Source organism: Vidua chalybeata, chromosome 8 (assembly GCF_026979565.1).
Source record: "Vidua chalybeata isolate OUT-0048 chromosome 8, bVidCha1 merged haplotype, whole genome shotgun sequence".
NCBI classification, from domain to species: Eukaryota; Metazoa; Chordata; class Aves; order Passeriformes; family Viduidae; genus Vidua; species Vidua chalybeata.
The window spans coordinates 33221721-33246458 of record NC_071537.1 but is presented as its reverse complement, the minus strand read 5'-3'; the positions used below and the strand labels follow the sequence as shown (position 1 = coordinate 33246458).

The 24738-nt window shown below is 51.8% G+C and overlaps 1 protein-coding gene across 3 annotated transcripts in view; it reads right to left on the bottom strand.

The window, feature by feature from the left end:
- ADAMTS14 (ADAM metallopeptidase with thrombospondin type 1 motif 14) overlaps window positions 1–21589 on the bottom strand; it is a 29862-nt gene extending 8273 nt beyond the window's left edge. For 2 of the 3 annotated variants that reach the window (XM_053949615.1, XM_053949616.1), the window contains exons 1-12: window positions 21517–21589; window positions 20660–21120; window positions 13792–13948; window positions 12948–13144; window positions 6401–6484; window positions 5055–5211; window positions 2096–2201; window positions 1852–1995; window positions 1150–1282; window positions 914–1027; window positions 595–743; window positions 217–392 (exon numbers count right to left, since the gene is read on the bottom strand). In XM_053949615.1, the coding sequence (XP_053805590.1) occupies window positions 217–392; window positions 595–743; window positions 914–1027; window positions 1150–1282; window positions 1852–1995; window positions 2096–2201; window positions 5055–5211; window positions 6401–6484; window positions 12948–13144; window positions 13792–13948; window positions 20660–21120; window positions 21517–21589 (1951 nt within the window). The remainder of the gene's footprint in view (window positions 1–216; window positions 393–594; window positions 744–913; window positions 1028–1149; window positions 1283–1851; window positions 1996–2095; window positions 2202–5054; window positions 5212–6400; window positions 6485–12947; window positions 13145–13791; window positions 13949–20659; window positions 21121–21516) is intronic. The other variant, XM_053949617.1, reaches the window with a different exon arrangement.
- Between the last annotated feature and the right edge of the window lie 3149 nt (window positions 21590–24738).

Genomic DNA, 24738 nt, shown 5'->3' with positions numbered 1-24738 from the left:
GTCACTTCCAACCCAAACCATTCTGTGATTCCATGGTTTTAAAAAGCTGGCTGCTTGCTGTCAGCTTATTGCACAACAGTTTCCAGCTCAGGAGCTTCCCACCGCCCAACATCTGTGCAGCTGGCACAGTCTCCATCCCAAACTGATGGCCACCAGGGCAGGGTCCTCTGGAGGAATTTGGCTACTGCTCCTTTGCTAGGACGCGCCACCACTCACCGTCATGGTGCTCGTAGGGAAGCCAGGAATGTTTGCTGTTCTGATGGGTGTAGTAGGAGTTGCGCTTGGAGCACTGCTGGGCACGGAAATCCTGGTAGGGCCCCGGGCACTCCTCGGCATTACACACCTGGTACTCGTAGGTGGCTCCCGGGCACTGGTGCCCTCCATATGCTGGGCTGGAAAATAAACCCAGTGGCTTGTAAGGGTGCTGGAGAGGGGATGGTGTTCAACCCCAGCACAGCTCAGTGCCCGAATACACGGCACAGCTCCCGCAGGAACTGATGGCCCCATCCCTACCAGCAAGGGGAAGAGCCAGAAACCTCTGGCTCGCAGCCACTTCCAGTTGGGAAAAGGGAGGGAGGCAAAACCCAGACGTACGGCGGGTTGTCGCAGCTCCGGCTGCGGGATCGCACGCCTCCCCCGCAGGTCCTGGAGCACGAGCCGAACTTGGACCAGGAGCTCCAGCTGCCATCCTGGCTGTAAGGCTGCTCCGACGTCTTCCAGATGCAGTGGCCCTTGAAGCACCACTGGAAGGGAGGAGAAGGAATGAGTTCCAGACCTCTTCCAAAGCGCTCAGCACCCGTGGAGAGCCCTCCTGCACTCACAGCACTACAGAAAGGGTAAAGCACAGGAGGAAGGTGCTCTTCATCGTGCCCTCGGGCACATCCCGCCCACAGGAAGCAGGACCAGCCCCTACCTTGCCAGGAGAGCACTCGGTCCCATCCAAGGGCGGTCCCTTCTTGGTCTTGCAGAAGTAGGGGTTGTCCGGGTGGCTGCACCACAGCTGCTTGCAGGGGTCGAAGGTGCGGAACTGGGGAGCACAGAGGAGCTGGGCTGGGACAGCAGCGGCGAGGACCAGCAGGCTGGTGGCAGCCAGGCTGGCTGGGGACCCCAGGGAGGGGGGACAGCGTGGCCACACAGCCCCGTACTCACCGCCGTGCACGTCTTGTACCCCACGCCGAAGTCGAAGCGGCACTGCTCGTCCATGGAATAATTAATTCCCGGCAGCTCAGGCAACGTGGGCCACTGGTGCTCAAAGGGGTCATCCAGGAGGCAGTCGTAGGAGCTGCGGAATCAGAGAGAGGATTTCCTTCCATCAACCCATCCCCCAGCTCCAGGCCACTCTCCAAATTCAGCTACTGAGAAATTTGAATTATCATGGAATGCCAGAATGGTTTGGGTTGGAATGGTCCTTCAAGGCCATAGAGTTCCACCCCCCTGCCATGTGCAGGGACACCTTCCATTAGACCAGGCTGCTCCTAGCCCCGTCCAACCTGGCCTCGGATACTTCCAGGGATCCAGGGGCAGCCACAGCTGCTCTGGGCAACCTGTGCAAGGGCCTCACCTCCTTCACAGGAGAGAACTTTTTCCTAATATCCCATCTGATGCTATTCTCTGTCAGTGGGAAGCCATTTCCCCTTGTCCAAAGTCCCTCTCCAGCTCTCTCAGAACCCCTTCAGGCACTGGAAGTGGCTCCAAGGTCTCCCTGGAGCCTTCTGTTCTCCAGGCCGAACACCCCCAGCTCTTCCAGCCTGTCTCCAGAGGCGCTCCAGCCCTGGGAGCACCTTTGGGTAGCAAAAGCCATCAGTCGGGGTCTGAAGGGAGACCATCCCCTCCCGGCTGGAAGGCGCGTACTGGATGTAGCGGTTGAGCTCCTGTTTGCTGCAGCGGGACCAGTGGTAGCGGTGGAAGGCGGCCTGGACCAGCGGCGCCATGATGCTCCCCATGCTGGTCTCGTCGGCGCAGCGGTTGCCCTGGCCGTCGTGCTCCATGCCCAACCTGGCGGGAAAATCCCAAGGGATTCACAGCTGCAGCAGCAGAAAGCCCCCTTTGCAAAGAGAGGGGCACCACCACTGCCAGCTCTGCCCCCACGACTTACACGTGCCCGGTCTCGTGGGCGACGACGAAGGCCGAGGAGAAGCCGTCCTCGTGGTTGAGGGTGCAGCTGCGGAGAGGGTGGCACATCCCCGTCACCGGAGCGTAGCCTGGGGCAAAGACAGGAGGGAAGGACAGAGGAGGAGAGGAGAGAGAAAACCTTTGAGAGAGGAGGGGAAATAATGAAAAATTAAGGAGAAAAAAAAAAAAAAACAAACTACGAATACATAATCTGGCTTCACTGCAACAGAAGAGAAAACAGAGGGGAGGGCGCTGAAGAGGAGGGGCTGCCCAGGTCACTTGGATGACAGCCCAAGGACTGGCTCAGCAGTGTGTGCCAAAAGGCAGCAGAGGTTGCCGTGGGGCTCGCTGGCACCACTGTGTCCTTGTGCCAACACACCTGGGCAGGCAGGAGGGCAGAAACAGCACCCACAACACCCTGTCAGCGTGGGTGGCCGTCGCCTCCCAACCCAGGAATGGCATCCCCCGCATTCTTCTTCATTTAAAACAAATAAAGAAGGGAAAAGAGAGAGAAGAAAAGGCATGAGGCGCTCCCCAGAGCCCTGCCAAAACCACAGCCCTGCTCCCCACGGGGCGCACCCGCACATGCACCCGCCCCTGCCCCAGCACCCCAGCCCTCGATCAAGTGCAGTGCAGTGGGGCAGCTGTGGGCAGAGGAATCTTCCCCCGCCCAGGCAGCAACACATCACCTCCATTTTGGTCACTTTTCCTTTCTTTTTCACCTTATTTCTGCCCAATTCAATTAACTTGCTGGCACACTCCAGAATTTACTCCCCAAAGCTTTTTTACATGTGTTGGGGTTTTTTTTAAGGCTGACCCTTTTTGGCATCAAGGGAGTTAGTGAAGGAAGGACTTAAAGGTCAGAGAGGCAAAAGCAGGGCAGGACCATGCTGGATAACTGTGCCCTGGGGATTGGCATGCTGGAAGAGGAGAACTCAGCAAGCCAGGAGTAGGCAGCAGCAGGAGAGGGATGCTGATGAGCTGACCCTACACCCAGCCTGGCCAAACCACAGGCTCCACAGAGCCCCCATTCTTGTGGGATTCTTGATCCACACCAAGTCACTCCCATAATGGGGTTTAACCATAGAGTAATAAATCAAGCCCTGGATAAATCATTTGAAAAGATTTTTTTTTTTTTGCCCCCATGAAACTTTCCACAAGAAAGAATAAAGTTGTGGGAAGCTTCCTCTACAAGGGGAGGGCAAATTTATTTTGTCTAGGATGAAAATTGGATAAATTCCCAACCAAAGACGCTGTGGTTGGGAGATGGGACAAAGGAATATGAAAAGGTGGATGCTCACAAAGGCAGTTTTTTGTAAGGAAGACCCTAGTAAGAATTGGAAGGAGTACAAAAGGTTCTTCACGGGAGAAGCAACTACCTGGAAAATATTTAATTCTGAGCACAAGCATCCTTCAGCCCAGGCCACAAAACCCCTCTATGCCACCCCCTGCAGAGGGACAAGACTTCTACAGAAGCAATTAATAATTTACAACCCATCTGTCCACTGCTTTTCTCTTCAGAGGGTATATTTGGGGCAATTTGGTGCCACACTCTGGTTCTTCATTCCATGCATCCCCAAACTTAATGGGGTGTTGGGGATCCACAAGGATTTTGTTTTGGGGAAAAGAAGCAAGAGCAAGCACAGTGTTACTATTCCAGCAGCCCAATTCAGAAGGAAATTTCCAGTGGATGAGGAGCTCCTTGTGCCATGCAGCACAGCCAGGCAAGGACACGGGGACTTCCACAGAAAGTCCTGGAGATGTGTGACAAGCAGAGAGCCAGACCCATGGGGAAAAAGGGAAGGAGCTGCTGGAAGGAGCACCCCTAGAGCAGGGCTACTCCATCGATCTCACGACTCCTTCCCACCAAGGGGCAGCCTAGGGAGTCTCCCCCTTCTGCCAAAAAAGGTCCTCTCACCAATGCCTTTGGAAACAGTCACTTTGCCAGGAAGGATCTAGAAAAACGAAACAAAAGCTGGTATTTCACCCGTGTGACTCTGGATAAGGAGACCAGGGCAGGTCAGCAGCTTGGCACAAGCCAAGGTCTGCTGCTTGGTGGCCACGGGACCACTGGCACACTCAGGAGGGTTTCCAGCTGGATTTCTCCCGAGGTTCATCTCCTGCTGAGGGGGATGCTTCTCAGGGAGGTAATCCAAGTTAGGACAGGTTTCCTTCTCCCCCTTTCCTTCCTCCTGTGCACACCAGGAGGATTTGTGCTACAGATCAGGGTGACAATACCCACCCCATTCACGGCATCGAACGGAGCCTCCTGACGGAAATCCAGACCTGGCCAGCAGCGTGGAAAGGAGGAGATGGGAATTTGGAAGCAGCAGGCTCAGAACTGGGAAAAGTTGTCACCTCTCCTGGTAACACCAAAGCACCTGTTTTCCTAATGGAGCCATGAAACACCGAAGATTTTCCTGAAAATTTTTATTAGCAAGGCCTCCAACTTCTCAGACCACACCAGCACAATCTCCGCACCAAGAGGGCGAGACATTCCTGTAGTAAAATCTCCTCTTTGGCCCAGGGTTTATTGATGCTCCCATGTCCAAGAAATAAATCCATATAAAAATAGGTTTTAAAGTCTTCCAGAGGACAGAATAAGTTGATTGACTCCATGGGGCTTCCTGTGGTATTTCATCTTTTTTATCTTACTTTTGTATTTTTAAGGTGTTTTGGGCCATGGGGAGGACCGATAAATGAAATCAAAGAGCAAGACAATAAATAAATAAAGATATTTTATCTATTCAGGCTGATGCTCTGGATTAATTCTCTGTCTCTCTCTTCTTCATCATGTGAAGGAAAAAAATACCGATTTTTATAACCTTTTTCTGGACCTTGCTGGCCAAGAAACAGACTGTGCTTGCAAGAAAATCCTCTCACCCCTCGCTGGCTTTTCCCCCCGGCAAACTGCACATACCTGATCGAGACAAATACAGTACCTTGCATACCTGCGGGCCCAAAATCTTGCCTGGTGAGGAAGACGGCGTGGTCGTGGTACTCGGCGTGCTCCGGGTCGGAGCGCTGCTGCGAGTGCGCCCAGCGGCACACCTGCTCCAGGCTCCGCGACGGATTGCCCCGCTCGATCAGGCTCACTGACTGCGGAGAGAACGGAAATCCACTGCTGGGGAGAGCAGGAACGGCTGCTGCCCTTCCCCTGGGAGCCAAGGAGCTGTTATCCCAAGTGGGAGGTAAGAAGCTGCAGGAGGACTCGCTCGGGAAGCATCAGATCTAAACAGTGAGCTCAGATCTCTCCTGGATTCAAATATCTGCTCCTCATTATCGTCCCCTGAACCTGAGAAGTGACGCAGCTGGACAAAGCAGCTGCCTCCAGCACCGGCTTTGGGGAGGATAAATCATCCCTAACAGAGCCTGGCAGTTCCCACCCTGCCATATCACCACAGCTCCAAATCCCTTCCCCTCCTCAGACCAACCTCCAGCCCAGAGCACAAACGTTACTGGGATGAAGCCAAATGGATTGTTGGCTTTCTCAGCTAGAGATGATGTTCCTGGTCCCATGGAAGCCTCCAAAAATGGGCCTTACCCCTGCTCCTCAGAACCACCCCTGGATTTCCAGGATGTGTTGGGTTTCTGCCAGCCAAGCATATTTCCATAATAAGGAAGTTTTTTTTTTTCCAAGACCTAACCGGTCTTATTTGTGGATCACACACACACAGAGACATCACTGTGTTGAGTCATTAACACCCTTGCTGGAACACTTCCTGTGGGACAGGGGCTTGCCCCAAAAAAGTACAGAAAATCACATTGTTTAAAGAAAAATCTGACTGCTGTGCTCGAACAAGCCTTAAAAAATAAGTGCAGCCTGAGAAACCACACGAAAACTTCTCAGGAAACCTTCCCACACTTTTCCTAGCCATGCCTAAGCCACATGAGAGCTACAGGACTGCCAGGGAGACAGTCAAGGAGATCCCAGCCTTGGTTTCTCCTCACTAACGTCCAGATTCTCTCAGTGTGGGAAGCCACCTTTACTCCATCATCTACAGAGCTCCGAAGAAGCCTCTGTGGTTTTCCCCACATCCCACAGCAAGCACATAACAGAAGATCGCAGCCACCCACCCACCACCTCCCTGAGGGCCTCGTAGGTCATGGGGCTATCCAGGCCCTCAGCCCCCAAAAACTAGGCTAAGGAAGGCTCAAATTCACCCCTGCTCAGCACAGTTGTCATTTGGGCTCCGACAACTGCCACGCTTTCCCAAGGCCGGGCTTACCTAAGTGCTAAATCAACATTAGAGCATCTCCTGCTCGCCAGCTCGAGCGCTGGATTTACCTGACGATATCCCACCATGATCATCCTGACCAGCACGATGTTGATGTGGACGCCCAGCGACTCGTCGTGATAAATTTCATCCACCTGAGGAAGGGAGGGAAATCCAACAGGGAAGAAGTTAAGGCCATCCCAGCTCCCAAACGCCTCCTGTCCTCCACGCTCCCACGTTCCACACCCTTCCAGGCTTTTCCAAGACCAGGTGCAAAGATCTCATTCCTCTCCTCCCACTGTGGGGAGGGTTTTTTTCCCCATTTTCCTACGTGTAACAAGCACAAAGCCAACAAGCCAAGCTGGAATAAGCCAAAATTTCCCCAGGAATGGCTCAGATGGTCAATGACATCACCCATTTCCATCAAGGGCTGTGTTTCCTCCACCTCATTTCTCAATGAGCCATTGCCTCTTTGGAATATGAACCCTACAGAGGGATGGAAATGCTCCAGACTCCAGCATCCAAAGGAAAAACAGCTTTTTGATACAATCCTTTGCCTCTCCCCAAAGCCAGGGCTTTCCTCAGTCGCATCAGTGAGTCAAACCTGACCTATGGCTCCAGAAATCCCAGGAGAAGGCAACACAATGAAGAGAACAGGGAGTGCTCATGAGTCAATGACATTTGTACCAAGGGCTGGGTGACAACTGCCCTTTTACTGCTGCCCAAGTGCATGTCAGCCACTCCCCAGTATTTTATAAGCCCCCTATTTTCCAGCCTGGGATTCCATTTGAAATACCCACTCAGGCCAGCTTTAAACCCAAAAACCCAATGTTAACCTTTTCCCCATGACAACCAATACTCCCATGGGCTGCCTGCGAGCCACGCAGAGGGGTAATGCAGATCCTGAGCCTTGAATGAAGCAAAATTGATAAAAAAATTAAAATTAATCAATTCACTGCCAGTCCCTCCCCATTAATGCATCCCTTTGGATGCAGAAGCTGCAAGAGCCGCAGGGTATTTTATCCATCAGTGTGGAAAGATAACTCACTGGTCAACCCACCCTCAGCTCATCCCTACTTTCTGTGGGTGGGATGCTCCTTCACCCTCCCCCTTTTGTAAGAATAATGAGAATATGACGGATTTTTTTTTCATCCCAACCCTATTTTTGGGGGGATGTGCACAGAAGGGTGGAAGGTCACGCAGTGTTGCAGCTGCAAACATTACTCAGGCCTCCAGATCCACTGAGGTATGAAGGATCCAGCCCAGCAAGGAGCTGCAACTCCCCAGGGATGTCAGGCTGGGTTTTAGGATGTAGGAGGCTTTGGCATCCCAGAAAAATCCCACGCCATAAGTTTGATCCCTTACAAAAATATTGGTAATATGGCAGGGTGGGAAAGCAGGGAGAGAGGGAGAAATTAAAACCATGCTTGAAGAAATGCAGAGCTGGACCTGCGGGGTGGTGTGAGGAACAGGACAGGAAACACAACCATTTCCTTCACTTTACCAAATCTTCACGCATTTTCCTTCACCCCCAGCACGTGTCAGGAGCTGGAGCTCCAGACTGAGAGAGGGTAGGGTTAGATGGGATACTGGGAAGGAACTGAGGGAAGTGACTGAGGGAACTGGCACAGGCTGCCCAGAGAATCTGTGGCTGCCCCATCCCTGGAAGTGTCCAAGGTCAGGTTTGATTTGGCTTGGACCAACCTGGGATGGTGGAAGGTGTCCCTGCCTCATGGTAGAGGGTAGGAATGGGATGAGCTTTCATCTCCCTTCCAAACCATTCCATGATTTTAGGATTTTATGGTCATCCACCAGCACTCTGCTGCTTGCTGCCTGCTCCTGAGGACCCCTCAATCCACGTTCCTGCCTTAGGGACCTCTCTACCAGCCACCACCTGACCTTGCTGTGACTGGGAGCATCACGTGGAGCAGCACAGACCTCTCCCTTCCCAGCTGCACAGGATATTTTGGCAGGATGCTCAGTAGACCCTGCTGTATTATTCCAAGATGGGATTTAATTCCATACATCTTCCTTATAAAGCAGTGCTAAATCCCACTCTCCTCCAGCTCGCAGGGGCCTGGTACTCCCTCAGTATGGTACTTCATCTCAGCCCTCCCTGGGACTCCATTTCAGCCTCTGAAACGAAGCGTTAACCTAAAGCCCAGCCCCTGTTTAGTCCAGGGTTTAGGCAGGGATCTGCACCTAACCGGTACCAGCTCAGCAGCGACCTTTAGGGTTAATTCAGAAAGCAGATGTGGAACCACACTGCCCAAGGCTACAGACTTCCCTTCACAGCCAGATATAAATAATTGATCGAGGGGGGAAAAATAATCATATCAAAAGGGCTTGGTGCTGGCTGCTGCAAGGGCTGTGTCCCTGCAGGCCCCAAATTTTGGGGCAGGGGGGAACATCAGCAGGGCCCCAAGTGCTCCAGTGCCTGTGGAAGAAGTGGGGATGGAGCTGGAGGGGCCAAGCATCACCTTGGAAATGGAAATTCACCTGGAGAGCAGTTTGCAGGCTCGGCACAACTCCCCCTGCCCTCTGCACATGCCATTAAGCGAGTGTCTTCAGAGAAACCCCTTCCCCCAAAAATACCTGTTCAGCAAAGGGCTCCAGTAAAAAATACCGATTTTTATACGAAAAAAATATCCCTGAAGCCATGGGATAAAGATCTTCTTATCCATCTCATCCATGTTCAGCCTGTTTCACACTGTCACCTGGCAAGAAATGCTCTCCTCTTCCATTTAAAATGGAATTTTCCCACCTATAAACAGCCCAGCCCTTAAGGCTCGCTGTGAGTTAAGGGCAAACCAGCAGGAACAACCACCCCATAGGACTCCCCCCAGACCCTGCAACACCAAGGAGGCAGTGGCATTGCTTTACAGTGAAAGGAACGTTACAACCTGGGAGCAGGGCAGGCTGCCTCCCTAAATCCCTGCAAGCCTCTCGCCAGCCCCGAGTCTGCAGCCCCAGACGCGAGATCCCGACAGCAAAACCGCACTGGCAACGAGGGCTAGACCTCGCTGTTCTTCAGGGAAGGAAAACAAAGGGAGAGACACGAGAAGAATTTGCCAAACCAGCAGAATAGCTGACATTTCAAAACGCCGGGATCGCTTACTCGGAACAGCCAAGTCATCTTTAAACTCCTTTCTTTTATTCCCTCGCTCGGTTTTCATGCCGGTGGATTCACCCTGAGCCTCTTTGCTGGGGCTGGGGGGTTAGGAAGGGAGGGGAAAGCCCCCCCTTACCACATTTTTGGGCTTGCATAATGAGTAATGTCACCTCTGTGAGGGTTGATCCACATTATCTGTGGGGAGGAACAGAGGAAGGGGAGAATTGTTCTGCAGGGCAAGGCTACATTTGATCAGAGCTCTCTACAGAACAAGGCATGCTGCCCCAAAAGAATAGCAACAAACATGTAACCCTATACAGAGGGTAGGGAAAAGTGCATGGACACATGAGAGACATGTTTTTGTTATTATCAGTTAGCAAGAAAGTGGCTCATAAACCCCTCACCTAAGAAAAAACCACACACTGGTTAAGATTAAAGCTGAAGGTTTAATTTTTGTTCCCAAACCTTCTCTTCTGTGGGGTCTCAGCAGCACTCTTTGTTGCTCTGCCCTTGGGAACAATAATTTCAGCTGGAGCCAGGCAAGTCCCAGCCTGGAGAGGGCTCTGACTCATGGGGTTTCCCTAGTAACCCGAAACAATGGGAAAACACCAAGAACCTTTGCATCCTTAACCAAATCATGGGCAATATCGGACAAAAGCCCAGGAACCCAGTTGAGGCCAGGGCCAGGTTTAACACAGCCATAGCTTGGCCTCTCCCCTCCAAGTGGAGCCACCCCCAGATTTGAAAGGATCAGGGATGAGCGGCGGAAAGTCTTGTGGAGAAAACCAAGAAGCCCAACTCCCTGAAGGCAAGAGACTGGAAAGCAGAGCCAAACACTGAATATTTCCTCTCCTCTTCCTTTTCCAGGGTCCTTGTTCCCAGCCCTTGATCTCAGCAGCCACCATGGCTGGGGGATCCCAATTTTCCTTCTGTAACATCACAATCCCTGCCACAGGCAGCAAGCAAGAGAGGGGAATGGCTTTCCAGAGCCACCACGTCACCAAACATTCATCCCAAGAGCCCAACAGACCAGTTTTGGTTAGGTGGACACAGCAATGCCCAGCTCAGAGCAGAGATACGCTCAGCAACTGGTGTCAGAGGGGCAGTTGTGCCTTTCCCACTCACTCCAACCTGACCCCAAATTCCTGGGCAGCATCTGGGCCAAGAAGGGAAGGGCAGGCTGGGAATGCAGGCTGGGAGCTAGCAGGGAAGGCAGCCTGCCTGCAGAGAAGCTCTTAGGTGCACAAAAGGAGCAGTCATCCTCATGTCAGCTTCCTGGGATGGACACAGAGCCCTTCACTGAAAAGCATCCACATTTCTGGCAATGAAATGAGGGCTGTGGGGTTTGTTTCTTTTCATAAAAAACCTCCTCCGTGACAAATCATTTATCACCAAGCTTCAGCCGACACAGAGCTCCTAATAAAGGGTTTTGTGTCTTGGGAAGAGCCCCGGAACCCTACCTACAGCAGCGCTGGGAAGGGATACGTGTCCCACTGCTCCCTCGGCACTCAGTGGAGACCTCAGGAAAAGCCAGGAAAGTTTATCATTGCTTCCAAACTCGTTGCCCCCTTTCCTTAGGATATATCTTGATAGGAGAGCTCCTAGACAGGAAAACTCTCCCAGTTGGCTCCCTGACGTACTCCAGCCCAGCTCATTAAGTCCTTTCCTGGCCAAGCCTCTTATCCTTCCCTTTGCCTCCTACTAATGGGATTAATGTTCAGCTGTGTGGTCCCAGCAGGCTCCTCCCCGCCAGCCCCCCCGGCATCCTCCTCCCTCCCTCTGCCACCCAGGCCAGAAAGCAGGACTCTCTTTTTTTCTGCTGAATCGGGTGTTTTAAGGCAATCTGAGCCGGTAAGGAAACGAGGCGGCGCCAAGGGAAGAGGAGGCGGACGGAGGTCACGGCAGAGCTGGAAAGAAAACGCACTAAAAGCCAGAAAGAAAGAAGGGGAAGGGGGTGGGGGGGAGAATATATAGAAGGAAATTATACCTGGGGGGAAGTATTTGTTGCCTGTATTATCCTGGGGTTTTCCCCCCCATCATTAAAGTCTCCAGCGCCGCCTTTAATTGAATAGGCAGCGGGTCCTCCCTTCTCCCAGCGCAGCATCCCGCGCATTCACTCCCTGAAAAGTCCTGCCCGCGGGGTAGGAACCATGAAATGCGCCTGAAAACCGACCTTTTGATTAGAGCTGACAACCTCCGGGCGCTCAAACTGGCCATCCCGGCCCCCTCTTCCCCCCCACCCCGGGATCGGAAAGGAAAAATGACATCATCTCCGACCCCCCTAACGTGGGAAGAGCCAGAGGGCAGAGCAGGGAAGCCTGTGGCTTCCCCTGGCAGGAGGACTTAATATGCCAAGGGGAGAAATGTTCAGAAAGTGAATTTAAGCGATGCTGAGAGCATCGGACAACGGGCATCGGGATAACATGCCAGAGAATAAAACATTGTGATGAAGGTGTTTGCTTCTTCAGCATTTTCCCTATTTGGGACCAGCCACTTCACTCATCCTTCACCCCATCACCCTCCAATCCCACAAACCCTCCCCCCCAGTGTTTATAATTTCCCCTTCGTTGCCAGCCATATGGCAGAAATAATGCCCAAACCAACAACCAAGCACCCAAAAGCATCTTTATAACTTGGCCATTCCAGAGCTGGTTGAGCCTTTTGAACATTTTCCACCACTGTGTCAAAGAACACTTAAAGAAAAATAAATAAATAGAGGCAAGGATAAAGCATGGAAAACAAAACAAAACTGGGAGAGAGAAAGAGATCCTTGAGCCTAGACCTTATTTGCAGACATTCAGGTGCTGGAGGAGCAAATCTCCCTCAAGATGACTGGATGAATAAATATTAATCCTTCCACATCTCTCAGGACTTGGGGAATATGGATGTTTTTATCTTAGAAAGGAATGAAAAGGAGTGTAGGGAACCAGCACAGGTTGCCTCAGAGAGAGGAAGGGTGCAGGAACTGTAAAGCTGCTCTAAACTCCTTTTCAAACATATCCTGAATGGTTATCCAGGTGCATAGGTTTCCAAAAAGCTTCTAAAAAGCTATAAAAATATTTTCTCTACCAACAAATAGTATTCAGAATAAATCATGAACATCATCACTGCAAAACAAATTACAGCTATCGTCATTTCTAACTAAGCAAGCCATGACCATTCTCTTCTCTAACATTTGCTGAGACTTCAGTGATGAGGAGGAAATGGTCTCAGCCAGGAGAAACTCTTGGACTCAGGTGACAGACAGTGACAGCACCAACATGCCAGACCCTGCCATTGGCAAGGGGAAGGTGATGGAGATGAACATCAAAGGGCTCTGCTTTCCACCCCTCCAATTCCCACAGCTATTAAACACCAGAGCCAGCTGTGTGAAGGCACAGCCCTTCCTGCAGCACTGCTCCCCCTCCCAAACCCATTTATTTTCTCAGGACAACAGATTTGCAGCATCAGAAGAGCACTAAACCCAGGGAAGGATGGGATCCACGTGCCCCAGAGCCGAGCCTTACTATGTTCATGAGGGTGAGGACGTAGTTCTGGACATGCTCCTTGCCATGGAAGCGCACGACGGAGTCATCCACGGCCAGCAGCACCTCGATGTTGTAGTCATCCTTCCTGGCGTGGCGCCGCTTGCGCTCCGCGTCCCCCAGCCGCTCCGTCATCAGCTCCAGGGAATTCGGGAGCTCACCCACCTGCACGCCGGGCACTGGGCAGGAAAAGAAAGAGCCTTTGAGGTGATCTGACACCACGGTGACGCTCCACAGAAGTAGAAATTCCGTAGGGAAAATAGATACGAGATTTAACTCTAACGGGATATTGAGCTCCAGCTGGTTGCTGGCCCAGCTCGCTCTGTGGCAGGGAAATGGCTCTGAATTGTGAAGACCACCACTAAAAGACGTTAATGATTGGACTCGAGAGCCTTAAAGGTTTTTTCCTTACTAAATGATTCTATGATCTGTGAAAAAGTCAAATCAAGGCCACATTTCGTAGAATCATCAGAGAATGGTTTGGGTTGGAAGGGGCCTTAGAGCTCATCCTGTTCTGGACCCTACCATGGGCAGGGACACCTTCCACTAGCCCAGGTTGCTCCAAGCCCCATCCAGCCTGGCCTTGGACACTTTCAGGGATGGGGCAGCCGCAGCTTCTCTGGACAACTTCCAGTGCCTCAACACTCACACAACACAGGTGATCAAAGCAAGGCTGCAGCACCTCCAGCTCAGCATTTCCTTTCCTTCTTCTTGACTTTAGCAGTTAAACTGAGATGTACAAGGGCTCGTGGAAGGAGAAATCCTCTCCCCACGTGAAATATTTATTACCAGTTGCTGGGAAAGACTGGATTCCAGCAGCCCCTACCTTCAGGATGGAGGTCGTGGCGCGGCTGGGCGCCATCCTGCCGGATGGCTGAGCGCCGATAGACCACGTGGGCCCTCCCGTGCTCCTCTGTGTCCTGCTGGCCCCTCTCCAGGGGCTCGATGAAAAACTCGTTGCTGTCTGTCCGAATCAGGCCAGCCTGGACTCCACAAAGAAACAAGGAAAAGGGGGGAAAAACGGTGTGGTTTTATATATGTGTAGGGGTCATACACACTCAGTATACTCGTTAAAGATTGATGCAGAGCATGCACAAAGGGGAAAGGCATCCCAAATAATCTTGTTTTGATCCTACTCCATGACACCAGGATGGTTCTAATACCATGTTCATCTATGACAACCCTTAATTTTTCCTGTAGATGGGGAAAAAAAGTAGGGAAAAACCAACCAACAAAGGAAAAAAAAAAAAAAAAAAAAAAAAACCAACCTGGCTGCAATTCAATTTGTGTCTTTATATGGCTATGAAACTCCCTTCTGTCTCATCCATGAGTTGTCCTGGACCCTGAACTCAGGGATACAAGGCTGAAGGGGCTCCCAAGACACTCCTGATCCTCCCTGAACCCTCCCCATTCCATTCCTGCAGTGCTTTTAGGATATCTGCCACTTCACTGACACTACGAGCTGCAACAAGAAGAAAGAAAGAAACCATTCTCTCTGCCCCCTGAAGTACTTGGGAATTAACACAGGGGAATCCTGTTGGAGCAGAAGCTGGAAAGCATTACAACTCCACCTCCCAAACACAGGGAAGATGAATGACAGGGCAAACATCGCTGGAAATGTTGTCCTGGCTACCGACCTTCTCCTAATTAATACCAAGCTCCCATCAAATCCCCCTTACATCAGCCTGAGCGCTCACACCCCGCAGCGCCGGCCGGCTCAGACCTCGGGCAAGGAAAAGGATCACCAGGATTTGGCTTCTCTCCCACAGGCAGCCCCCCCAGCTCAGCATTTTTCCCAGCTCCCTCCACGGCGCACGCGTGCGTTCCTTCCTCCAGCTCTGCCCGCTGTTGAAGAGCTGCCTGGAAAGCACCAGCAGAACATATGGATCTGTTCTTGGAGCAAAGCCTTCAGCAGCGTGGATCTACTGGAGTCCTCGTAAGGGTGTTGGAGTGTTGGAATGGTTCTCATCAAATAAAATAAAACGGAAGTAAAATATATACAGACATGTCTTTTGGACAGAGGCTGGGGCTCTTCCAAACCCGCCTGGCTCTTTGGGTCCCCTTCATGTTCACTTCCCATTGGATTCATCAGGCAATGGCCAACCTGGTTCTGTTGGATTCCACCAAATTTCCTGCTCCACTTGGGTGTTATTAACTGCTTAACTCCACTGCAAAGCGGGGCTTTGGCTGGTTTTGTTTTACCCCCTTCCTGAGGAATCCAAGTCCTTGCCTGACACACGTATCTCAGGTTCTTCCCACAGGAGACATCCAGGTCAAACCAGGGCAGCCAGGGATTGTGCCCCCACCCTCAGCCAAGGAGATGAAGAACACAGCCAGGTTTAACCAGGGGCACCAGGCAGGGTGGTGGTGATGAGGCAGAGAACAAGCCAGGGAGTCAAACCACCAGTCAGGTTCAGTGATGGTCGGGTGAGGCCATGGTGATGGGGCAGGGCACAGAATCACGGAATCCTTTAGGCTGGAAAAGCTCTCCAAAATCATCAAGTTCAACCATTGACCCAGCACTGCCAAGGCCACCGCTAAACCACATCCCCAAGTGCCACATTTATACATCTTTTCAATCCCTCCAGGGATGGGGAATACAAGCCTGTACCAGGGCCTGACAGCCCCTTTGATGAAGAAATTCTCCTAATTTCCAGCTCTGAAACATTGCTCTTTATTATACGAGATAATAAGAGAAGGAGCAGAAGCAGTCCCTGCCCCAGGAGGAGCACTTCTGGGACACCACTACCCCCTCCCAGCCCTGCCACGGGGCGTTTCATTCAGGACCAGGCACCCCAAAGCCGGTTTATGGGCTTAGGGCCAAAGCCGGGACTTGCTGAGTCAGGCGGCCGGAGGAAAGCCGTGCCGCCGCGCCGGGGCAAGGCTGGATTAAAACGTGAAAGAGCCTGGTCCCAAGCCACAGCCCACTTGGGTTTGAGCTGCTCTGCAGCTCGTGACTAATTATATCTGGCTCAAGGAATAAAGCAGCCCAGACTTTCTCCCAAAGGCGGGATGCAACGCGCCGCCGACTCTGGGGATGACCAACGGCAAAGGGGATAACGCAGGGATTTTTGTGTCCACCTGATCAGAGCAGCCCAAGAAATGAAACAGAAGCTGCAGCGGTCACCCTAGCATTCACAAAAATAAATTTAAAAAACCAAAACAACCCAAAAAACCACCATTGCAAGAGGCATGCACCAACCTGCCTGCTCACAAAGAGGTTGTATTTCAACATTTTGGGAGGGTTGTAAGAGTAGAGAGGCAGCAGAAAAGGTCAGATGCCACCCAAAAAGTTCCACTCAGCTTTTCTTGGGCTTTTTCCAAGAGTTCAATCCCATCCTCAGGGATCAATTAGCCATATGCTTCCCACCCTTGATTTTAATTTGGTTTAATAATACCAAATCGAATTAAATCAATTGGCGGGACTATTACCACTGTTTTTCCTAACACGAGATGCTGTCTGCAGCTCTCAGTGAAGGTACTCCCCAGCTAGAAAACGGCCCTTTAAAGACAATTCCACTGGAAAGAGGGAAAACATACACCAAACTCACTCCTGCCAGCTCACGGAGGGTGAAGTGTCTTCCCCAGCTCTCCTGTGCTTCCCCAGGCTAAGGGAGAGATGAACTCCTGCCTCACTAAGGCAGACTCTCCAGGACCCTGATGGGTCCCCCTCCACTGCTGGGTAGAAAGCTCCAACTCCCACGGGAGTTCAGGAAATTCTGACACTTCATACAGCTGACATGTGGAAAAATTAACAAAGCTGCTGCACTCGACCAGGGAAGCTAACAGGAGGGGGAAATCCAGCTGCGTGCATAGTATGTATTTTTCCTGTAAGATTCACACATAATTTGGACAAAAAGTCCTAGGAAAACCAGGCAGTGTGAACACAGACACCACGGATAACAGCGCTCCCTCTCCATCCAGAGGGCATCAGGCATGGTCCAGAGGTGCTCCATCACTGTTTTCATGCCTCTCTGCAGCACAGGCTTTGCAGCCCAAACACAACACTTTGCCTTCCTTGACTCCTTTTCCCTGCTCTTCGTGCCAAGATGAGAGGTTTTTGGGGTGCCTACAGATCAGGCTTTGCCAGGTGACCCGAGCCAGGCCTCAAATGTAGCTCCTGGTGGAGTGAGGACATGAAGACACGCTCAGCACTAATTAATTAATTGGGTTTTCAGCCCAAACAGGGCCTGGTTTGCATCTCACTGCCAAAACTTGGGATTATCACCTGGGAGAAAAGCCCTCATATCCATATAACACCCACACCAGCTGAGGCCAGTGGGATCTATGTGACCAAAGGGATATCTTGCACCCTTTTTCTCCCCAGAATTAACCCTACAGCTCAGGAACTGCAAGGAAAATCCAGGAAGACCAAGTCACCCTTTTTTCAGTGGGGCATCATTCTGGGGGGCTGTTTCTTCCTCTGTTCCCTATCAATTACTGTTTCTGAGGGCTTTTGTGTTCTGCTTATCAGCTGCCACCCATCTGAAGCAAGCCAGCGCCAGGGGGACGGAAAATGCTGGCTCTACAGTTTGCACCACTACGGCAAATCACCCCAGGGAAAAGCCAGGCACACGAATATGGTGTCTGTGGATGATAATCCTTCACCCATCCCTGCAACCAGCAAAGCAGGAAGGAAGCAAGGTCGACCACACGCTGCTAAAGCCAGCGGGGAAAAATCTGGGATGCCTCCACTGCAGCAAGACGTGTCCGCCGGCGGAGATTTCTGCCTAACGCTACTTTACCAGTCAGGAATTTGGTGGCTTAGATCAGCTTTGAAATTACGTTATGGGCGACAGCACCTTCCCACCCTGGTATGAGACACCCTTGCAAAAAGTGAAAGGCCAGATTCTCACGCGTGGACGCCCGCAGCGAATGACAGCCGTGGAAGGTGCCACGGCTTTGGCATCTGGGAAAAGTATCGGCTCGCCTACATGGCTAAATATGGATTTAGGAAAGACTTTGGGTGGACTCTCTTTTTCAAGAGCTGGGTTCGGGTTTTGGGTTTTTTTTCTTCCTCTCCTCCACTCCCCCCCCTGTTATTTATAATCTCAGTCTCTGTTTATACGCAGCCTAATCTCTTTGTGTACACAGCCCTCATCCGCAGCATCCCGGAGCGCTTCCTCTGGCCAGGAAGCGGCGGCCAAGCGCGGCCCCGCGTCTCCCACGCGCGCTATACCGGGATGCAAAAGCCATAATCCCCTTCCGGAGCTCGTGGGCAGCTTCCAGCAGAAGTCCACAGGAATTCCAGGGTCCTTGCTTATGGAAGAGTTTCCTCCAGCCCATCAGCAACATTCCTGACCACGTACATCCCTCCCAGATGCTCTGCTGCTTCTCAGGTCATAAACATCATCCTCCCATCCCACCCACACCTAGAACCAGGTTTTGGTTCCATTTCTTGCTCTGTTTCCTAAATCAAGCTCTTTTCACTGCTTTTTGGGAATCCTCTTGATCTCCCCACTCCTCCAAAGCAGGTGGATCCTGAGCAGACTGAAGATGTCAGACTTACTTAAGCCCAAGGGCCTTACAGCCAGAAAACCCATGGAAAAAAGAAACCAACTGTATCACAAGGGCAAGGGAGCCAAGCACCTTCTTATCCCCTCAGCCTCGTGTCCTTCACCAGACCAGCTCTGGAAATTCCTGGTGCAAGCCAGGATATTGATTTGTTGGCCACCAAGCAATAAATTTATTGCAGGAAATAGAAAAAAAAAAAATATCCATATCCTGGGGGAAAAGCCACTTCTTCCTTTATATGGGCTTAAAAGAGTGGGCTTATCCACGGGTGGCAGGATATGACTGCATAAATCCACATGGAAAAGCATCCTGGGGCACGCACTATATCCTAACCCAGGTGGAACAAGGGCAAAAAGAATGACAACCAACAAGGTGTGCAAGGGGCTGCGACGGGAAAACTTGTGGCTAAAGCCTAGGAAAGCTGGAAAAGTTAAATTAAAGCCTGCTTGGGATTGACACTAACAATAGAATGGGCTCTGGGGAAGAAAATCCCCAAACCTGTGCCACAGCAGGACATGGATCAGCTGCTGAGCGCCTCCAGCATCCTCTTGCTCGTGATGCCAAAGGGAATGAGATCTGCCACGGAACCTGCACGCTCCAAGCCCTGCTCTCTGTTCCAGACTCAGCACTATTTGCTGGGTCTGTAGGAAATGCCTTTAAAGCTTCCAAGCCTGCCCACACTGGCCAGCCCCAGAGCAATCCACGTCCCGGAGAAATGTCTGCAAGTCCACAGCCTCAGCCCATTCCCGAAAGGATGCTTCAAAAGGTGTGGATTACGTGCTAAAAAAATTTAGTTCCTATATGTAGGCGAAATACATATTTCTAGCTGTGCTGCTCTATCATTTCTGCTTGTACAGTAGCATCAGGCACAGTATAAAAAGAAAGGAATGCCAAATTGTTTGTGCTGGTGGCCAAAATTGGCTTAAGGAGCTCCCAGAATAAAGCAACTAAAAAAGAAATATATAAATTTTTTTTTTTTTTTGAGACACAAAATAAGGCATTTCTTCCAACTCGGCAGTAAGTTTAAGTGGTACCAGGAGAAAACAGCAAACTCGGGCACCTAAAACAAGATTTAAATTGGCTCAAAGGAAATCTGAAGGGCAACGGGCCAAGGGTATTAAAAAATAAGCGCTTCCCCAAGCGTATCAAAGGTAGGGAACCCACAGGCAGAGCAGATGCTGGGGATAATGAGGTAACAGAGCCATTTAAAGGAATTAAAGCGCTGTGGCAGCAAGCTACTGATGCTGAACTGTGCTCAGAAAGCCAAGAGCCTCTGAGCCCCTGAGTGATTAGGGAAAAAAAAAAAAAAAAAAAAAGAAAAAAAAACGTCCTCCTACAAAAAGATGCTTGGTGGGAGCCAGACCACAGCTAACAGTGATTTCAGGAGGTGCTCGAGCTCACACAGCATCACTTAAGAGGTGGGAAATGCAGAGGAAAAGTTCCTGAGTTCCTGGAGGAGTCTCACGGTAAAACACGGGTGGGCAAGGATGGAACAGCATCACCATGAGTGTGTGTGCCTGTCCCAGAGGCTGGGCACAGCCCATGGAGTAACAGCATCTGGGCAGGAGGCAGTTCAGGCACAGGACTGGCAATTTTTCCAAGCCTTTTAAATAAACACTGGTGCACAGACCACCCTGATGGAGCAGGTGGGTAACACCCAGGGCCACATGGGGAAAGGGGACCTGCTGCTGTCAAAGGGCAACTTATGGCACAGACACCTAAAGCATCACCAAAAAATCGGGTTTCAGGGCACCAGGATTAATCTCTCAAGAGGAAACCACACCAAAACACAGGCAGCACACTCAAAGCACCTATGGTGGTTTTGCGTGCCAGGCATTTAGGGAAGTGATAATTTTACATTTTTTTCTTTACATTGTCAGTGAGAAGAAAACGCTGTGAGAAGAAGAGAAGTATTCTGAAGGTTTTGTTCGGATTTTTATTACTCTTTCTTTCAGTTACTGTTAATAAACTTTTCTTTATACCCTTTTAAAGTTTTGAGCCTACTTTACCTTTCTCCTAATCCTACCTCACAGCAAAAAGGTAAGCACACTAGTGATTATCCAACACTAAAACCCACCACACCCACTAGCACACTAACCAGAAAAATCTCAAAATTAACAAAAATCTCAAATTAACAAACCAAAACCACCACCACAGCATCCCACCAGCCTCCAGCTTACCAGTCCATCGCAGTTGCTGATGGCCACGGCAGCTCCAGGCATCCCGGAGATGTCACCGGTGAAAAGGCACCGCTGCTGGAGGGGTTCCCGGAAAAGCACCTCAAAATCCTCCTGCCACTCTGCCACGGCTCCCGGTGGCACCAGCCGGCGGTTGGGCCTCAGCCGGAGGTGCAGCTCCTTCCCAAAAACCGTGACGTTGAAGTAGAGCAAGCGGCGCTGCGGGGACTCATCCGGGGGGCTGCGGGGGACGCGGCGGCGGGACGGGGACGGGGACGGGGACGGGGACGGGGACGGGGACGGGGACGGGGACGGGGACGGGGACGGCTCCGAGGGACAGGCGGGCTGGCCGAGCCCCGCCGCCGCGTCGCCGGACACCACGTGCGACAGGAAGCGACCCCGGCAGTCGGTGCTGAAGGGGACGATCACTCCATACTCGCTGAGTTTGCCGGACAGGAGGAGCTCTGCGGAGACAGCCGCGAGGGAAAGGGCCGTGGGCACGGAGCATCCCGCCCGGGCGCCGGCATCGCGGGGGCCAACGCAACCGGGGGAGCGTTTGGCGAGCACCGCCGGAGCTCGATAAACCCCGACAGCTGCTTTTCCGTCCCGACCCAGCTCCGCTTTGTAGTTTTAAGCGGGTGCGTCCAACGTAGCAGAAGGAACTGGGGCTGACGTCCCCTCGCACGCCAAACACGCCAACTATTTCTCGCCCAGCCTCCATCTCCCCCAATTCCCACTGAAACCTAACCCCCACCAGCGGATTCCCTCTCCCTTCTCCCCATCCTCCGGGGCGCAGCCACCTGTCAGCCCCCCCACCCCCTCCACCCCGGGCCCCCCCGTCCGCGGGGCAGCGACCGTACCTGGGGCGCTGCCGGCGGCCAGGCAGCCGTGCAGGGGGACGAGGCAGGAGAGCACCAGCCGCAGATAATCCATTTGGAGCCGGCGGCGGGATGCGGGGCCGGCGGGATGCGGGATGCGGGGCGGGCGGCGCCCGGCGACCGCCTCCCCCCGCCGCCGCCGGGGCCGCCGGCGCTCCCGCCGCCGCCGCCGCCGCTTCTGCCGCCTCCCGAGCGGCGTGGGGCGGGCCGGGGGCCGGGTCTGGGCCAGGGGGTGGGAGGTCGGGCTCGTTTTAATTTAATTTCTTTCTTGAATTTCTTAAAATCTTTTTTTTAAAATTTTAAACATAGTTTTCTTATTAAAGACGCGGGGGGGGGGGGGGGGAAAGTTCTCGCGTTGCCTGTGGATCGTTCTTTTCTTGGAGATTTAAAAAAAAAAAAAAAAAAAAAAAAAAAAGCCTTTTCGGGCAGCCCTCCCTCCTTCCTTTCCTCCCTCCCACCATCCCTCCTCCCCATCCCTCCCCGCCCCGCGGCCGCCCGGCCCCAGCGCTGCCCGAACAAAGGCGAGACGCGCCGGGAGCCGGGGAGCGCCCCCAGCTCTGCCCCTCTCCCCCAGTCCCACCTCCCGGCCCCTCGCTGCAGCGGGACCCCGCGCGGAGGGAGATGCTCCACAGGGAGAGCCAAATCGTCTCCCAGCTTAGGGCGCTGCCTCCGCGTGAGCTGGAGGCAAACATCCCGTTTGGAAACATCTGGGATGTTTTCCAGATGTGGAAACATCCCTAACGGAGAAACTGAAGATGCCCCATCCCTGGCAGGTCCAAGGCCAGGTTGGATGGGGCTTGGAGGAACCTGGGATAGTGGAAGGTGTCCCTGGCCATGGCAGGAGGTTGAAAACAAAATGAGTTTTAATGTCCCTTCCAACCTAAACCATTCCAGGATCCCATTTAATTTTTCTTTCTTCCCTCTCCTCCTGTTTTTAGGGGGAAACAGTCGGAAGGAGGTGCTGGCCTTGCTCCTGGATGCCGTCTTGCTGGCTCTCCAAAGAAAACCCACACTCCTTGGGTTTTCCAAGAGGCATCACCACAGCTCCAGAGCTGGAACCCCACAGTACAATACATGCTGTGCTTCCTCGGGCTCCTCCTCCTCACCACCCTGACAAGGGGCAAATAAATCCAGTATTCCTCTAAAAACCTCATCAGAACTCAACAAACCCACATCACAGAACCATGGAATGGTTTGGGTTGGAAGTTACTTTCAAGATCATCTTGCTCCACCCCTTTGCCACGGGCAGGGACACTTTCCACTGTCCCAGGTTGCTCCAAGCCCCATCCAACCTGGCCCTGGACACTTCCAGAGATGGGGCATCCATCACCACAGAGGAACAAACCTCCTGTTTCTTTCCATTTGCTGTGTCCAGCTAATTTTTTCTTCTGGACGGGACTCCAAGGCCAGCTCCAGGGAGGGGGCTGTGCTGACCACCAGTAACACCAGCTGTGCTGGTTGTGCTGGGGTTTTACTGCCGTGGGGCCCAGTGGCTCTTCGGGTTATGCTGAGCAGCCCAAAACCTTTCCCAAGAGGTAATTCCTGCCTTGAGGAACTTGTCATTCAAGCTGCCACACAGGCCAGAGCACGAGGGAAAAGACAAGCAGGGAAAACAAGGTGCCAGCCTGCAAGCTTCCTGTCGGGGTTAGGATTCTGGTTTTGGATTTCTTGGGAGGACCTCAGTTGGAGCTTTGTTCCCAACCCATCAGCACAGCAATGCCCAGAACGGTAGGAAAGGATCACCATTTGGGAAAATGCCCTGCTTACCTCCACTGCAGGGTGGGAGGATGGTGGGGCTGCTGGGTGCCAGGAGGAGGATCCAGAGGGGGAGATGGGGAACCCCTTGGAGATGGTCCTGCCGCAGCCATTTCTGGTGAGGCACCACTCTCCTGTGCTCTGCTGCCAGAGCATCCCTCCAGAGGAGGGTGGAGAGCCTTGCCTTCCAGCTGGGTGACTGGGTTGGGTTTTGGGGCAAAGAGGAGAAGCTGAGGCTGCAGTGATCAAAATCCAATCCAAAATTCCCTGTAGCTAAAGCCACAGGATGCCTCCAAAAGGAGAGAGGAATACACTTACTTCAAGTAGAGAATTTCAAGCTGGAAGAAAAACAGATCTTAATTCCCAATTTAAGTCTTTTCATGCTTCTGTTGCTTCGTGCAATCTATAATTAAAGAGGAGAAATGATCTGCAAGAGATTCTTTGCAGAAAAGATAGAAAAAGAATTTCTGCTCCGAGCATTTTGGATTATTTCGGAAGATATGCACCCGCTGGAGCATCAAAGCTGGAACAAGCCCTTATTTTGGCTGAATAGATTTATGAGGAAACATGTAATAAAGGGCATACTTTACTTGTGAAGAACAGCTCTGGAAAACATCATTTAATTATTGTTTTTCAGAGGCAAAAACTATTTCTTCATCCACAAGATCTGTGAATTCATCCAGTCCCTCTGGACCTTTGTGCCTCCCCTGATGTTACCAAATCTCTGGCTTTGGCAGCATAAACTTGGCTGAATGACAATGGCAATGACCTGACACACAACTTGCCTCATCTATTACCTTCTAAAGGTAATAATTAAACTTGTTTGGGTCCTATGATATGCTGGACCTGGTGAAAAGACAACTTCCAAGGGGATCTCTTGGGCTCCCAGAAGATGTTCCTTTGTCACCCACACAGTGACACTAAGTGTTGGTCTTATCTGCCTGAAATATTCATATAATAATATTAGTGTGGATTTTGGTGTTATCTCTATCAATACACCATCATTTAAGTCAGAAAAATCTGTTTATTCTAGCTTTTTTCTTCCCAGTTCTTGTCATAGAGGATGGAACGAGAAGCAGCAAGGCAACTTCTCTTCATCCTTTCCCTCCTGTCCTTCCCCTCTGCTTTGGCCCATTCTCCATTCTCCTCTTTGTCTCCTGGCTTTGCTTTTCCCAGCCTTTAACTCTGTCCCACCCTTCTCCTTGACTTTAGGCTTAACCTTTTCCTTTCCATTTTGGAGTCCAAATGGCTCCTTTTCCTGTTTTTCCCCTCCTTGGGTGCTATTTTATCTTGTGCCCCCATTTCCTCCATGGATAATGCACTCTGGAATTCTTTATGATTCAAGGCTTCCCTCTGCAGCCTGGAGATTTACCAGTGACGTGGGTTTGGGGACTTTCCCGTTATTTAGGTGACCTCTAGGCCTGGGGAGGAGCAGCTTTTCCTTCCAGC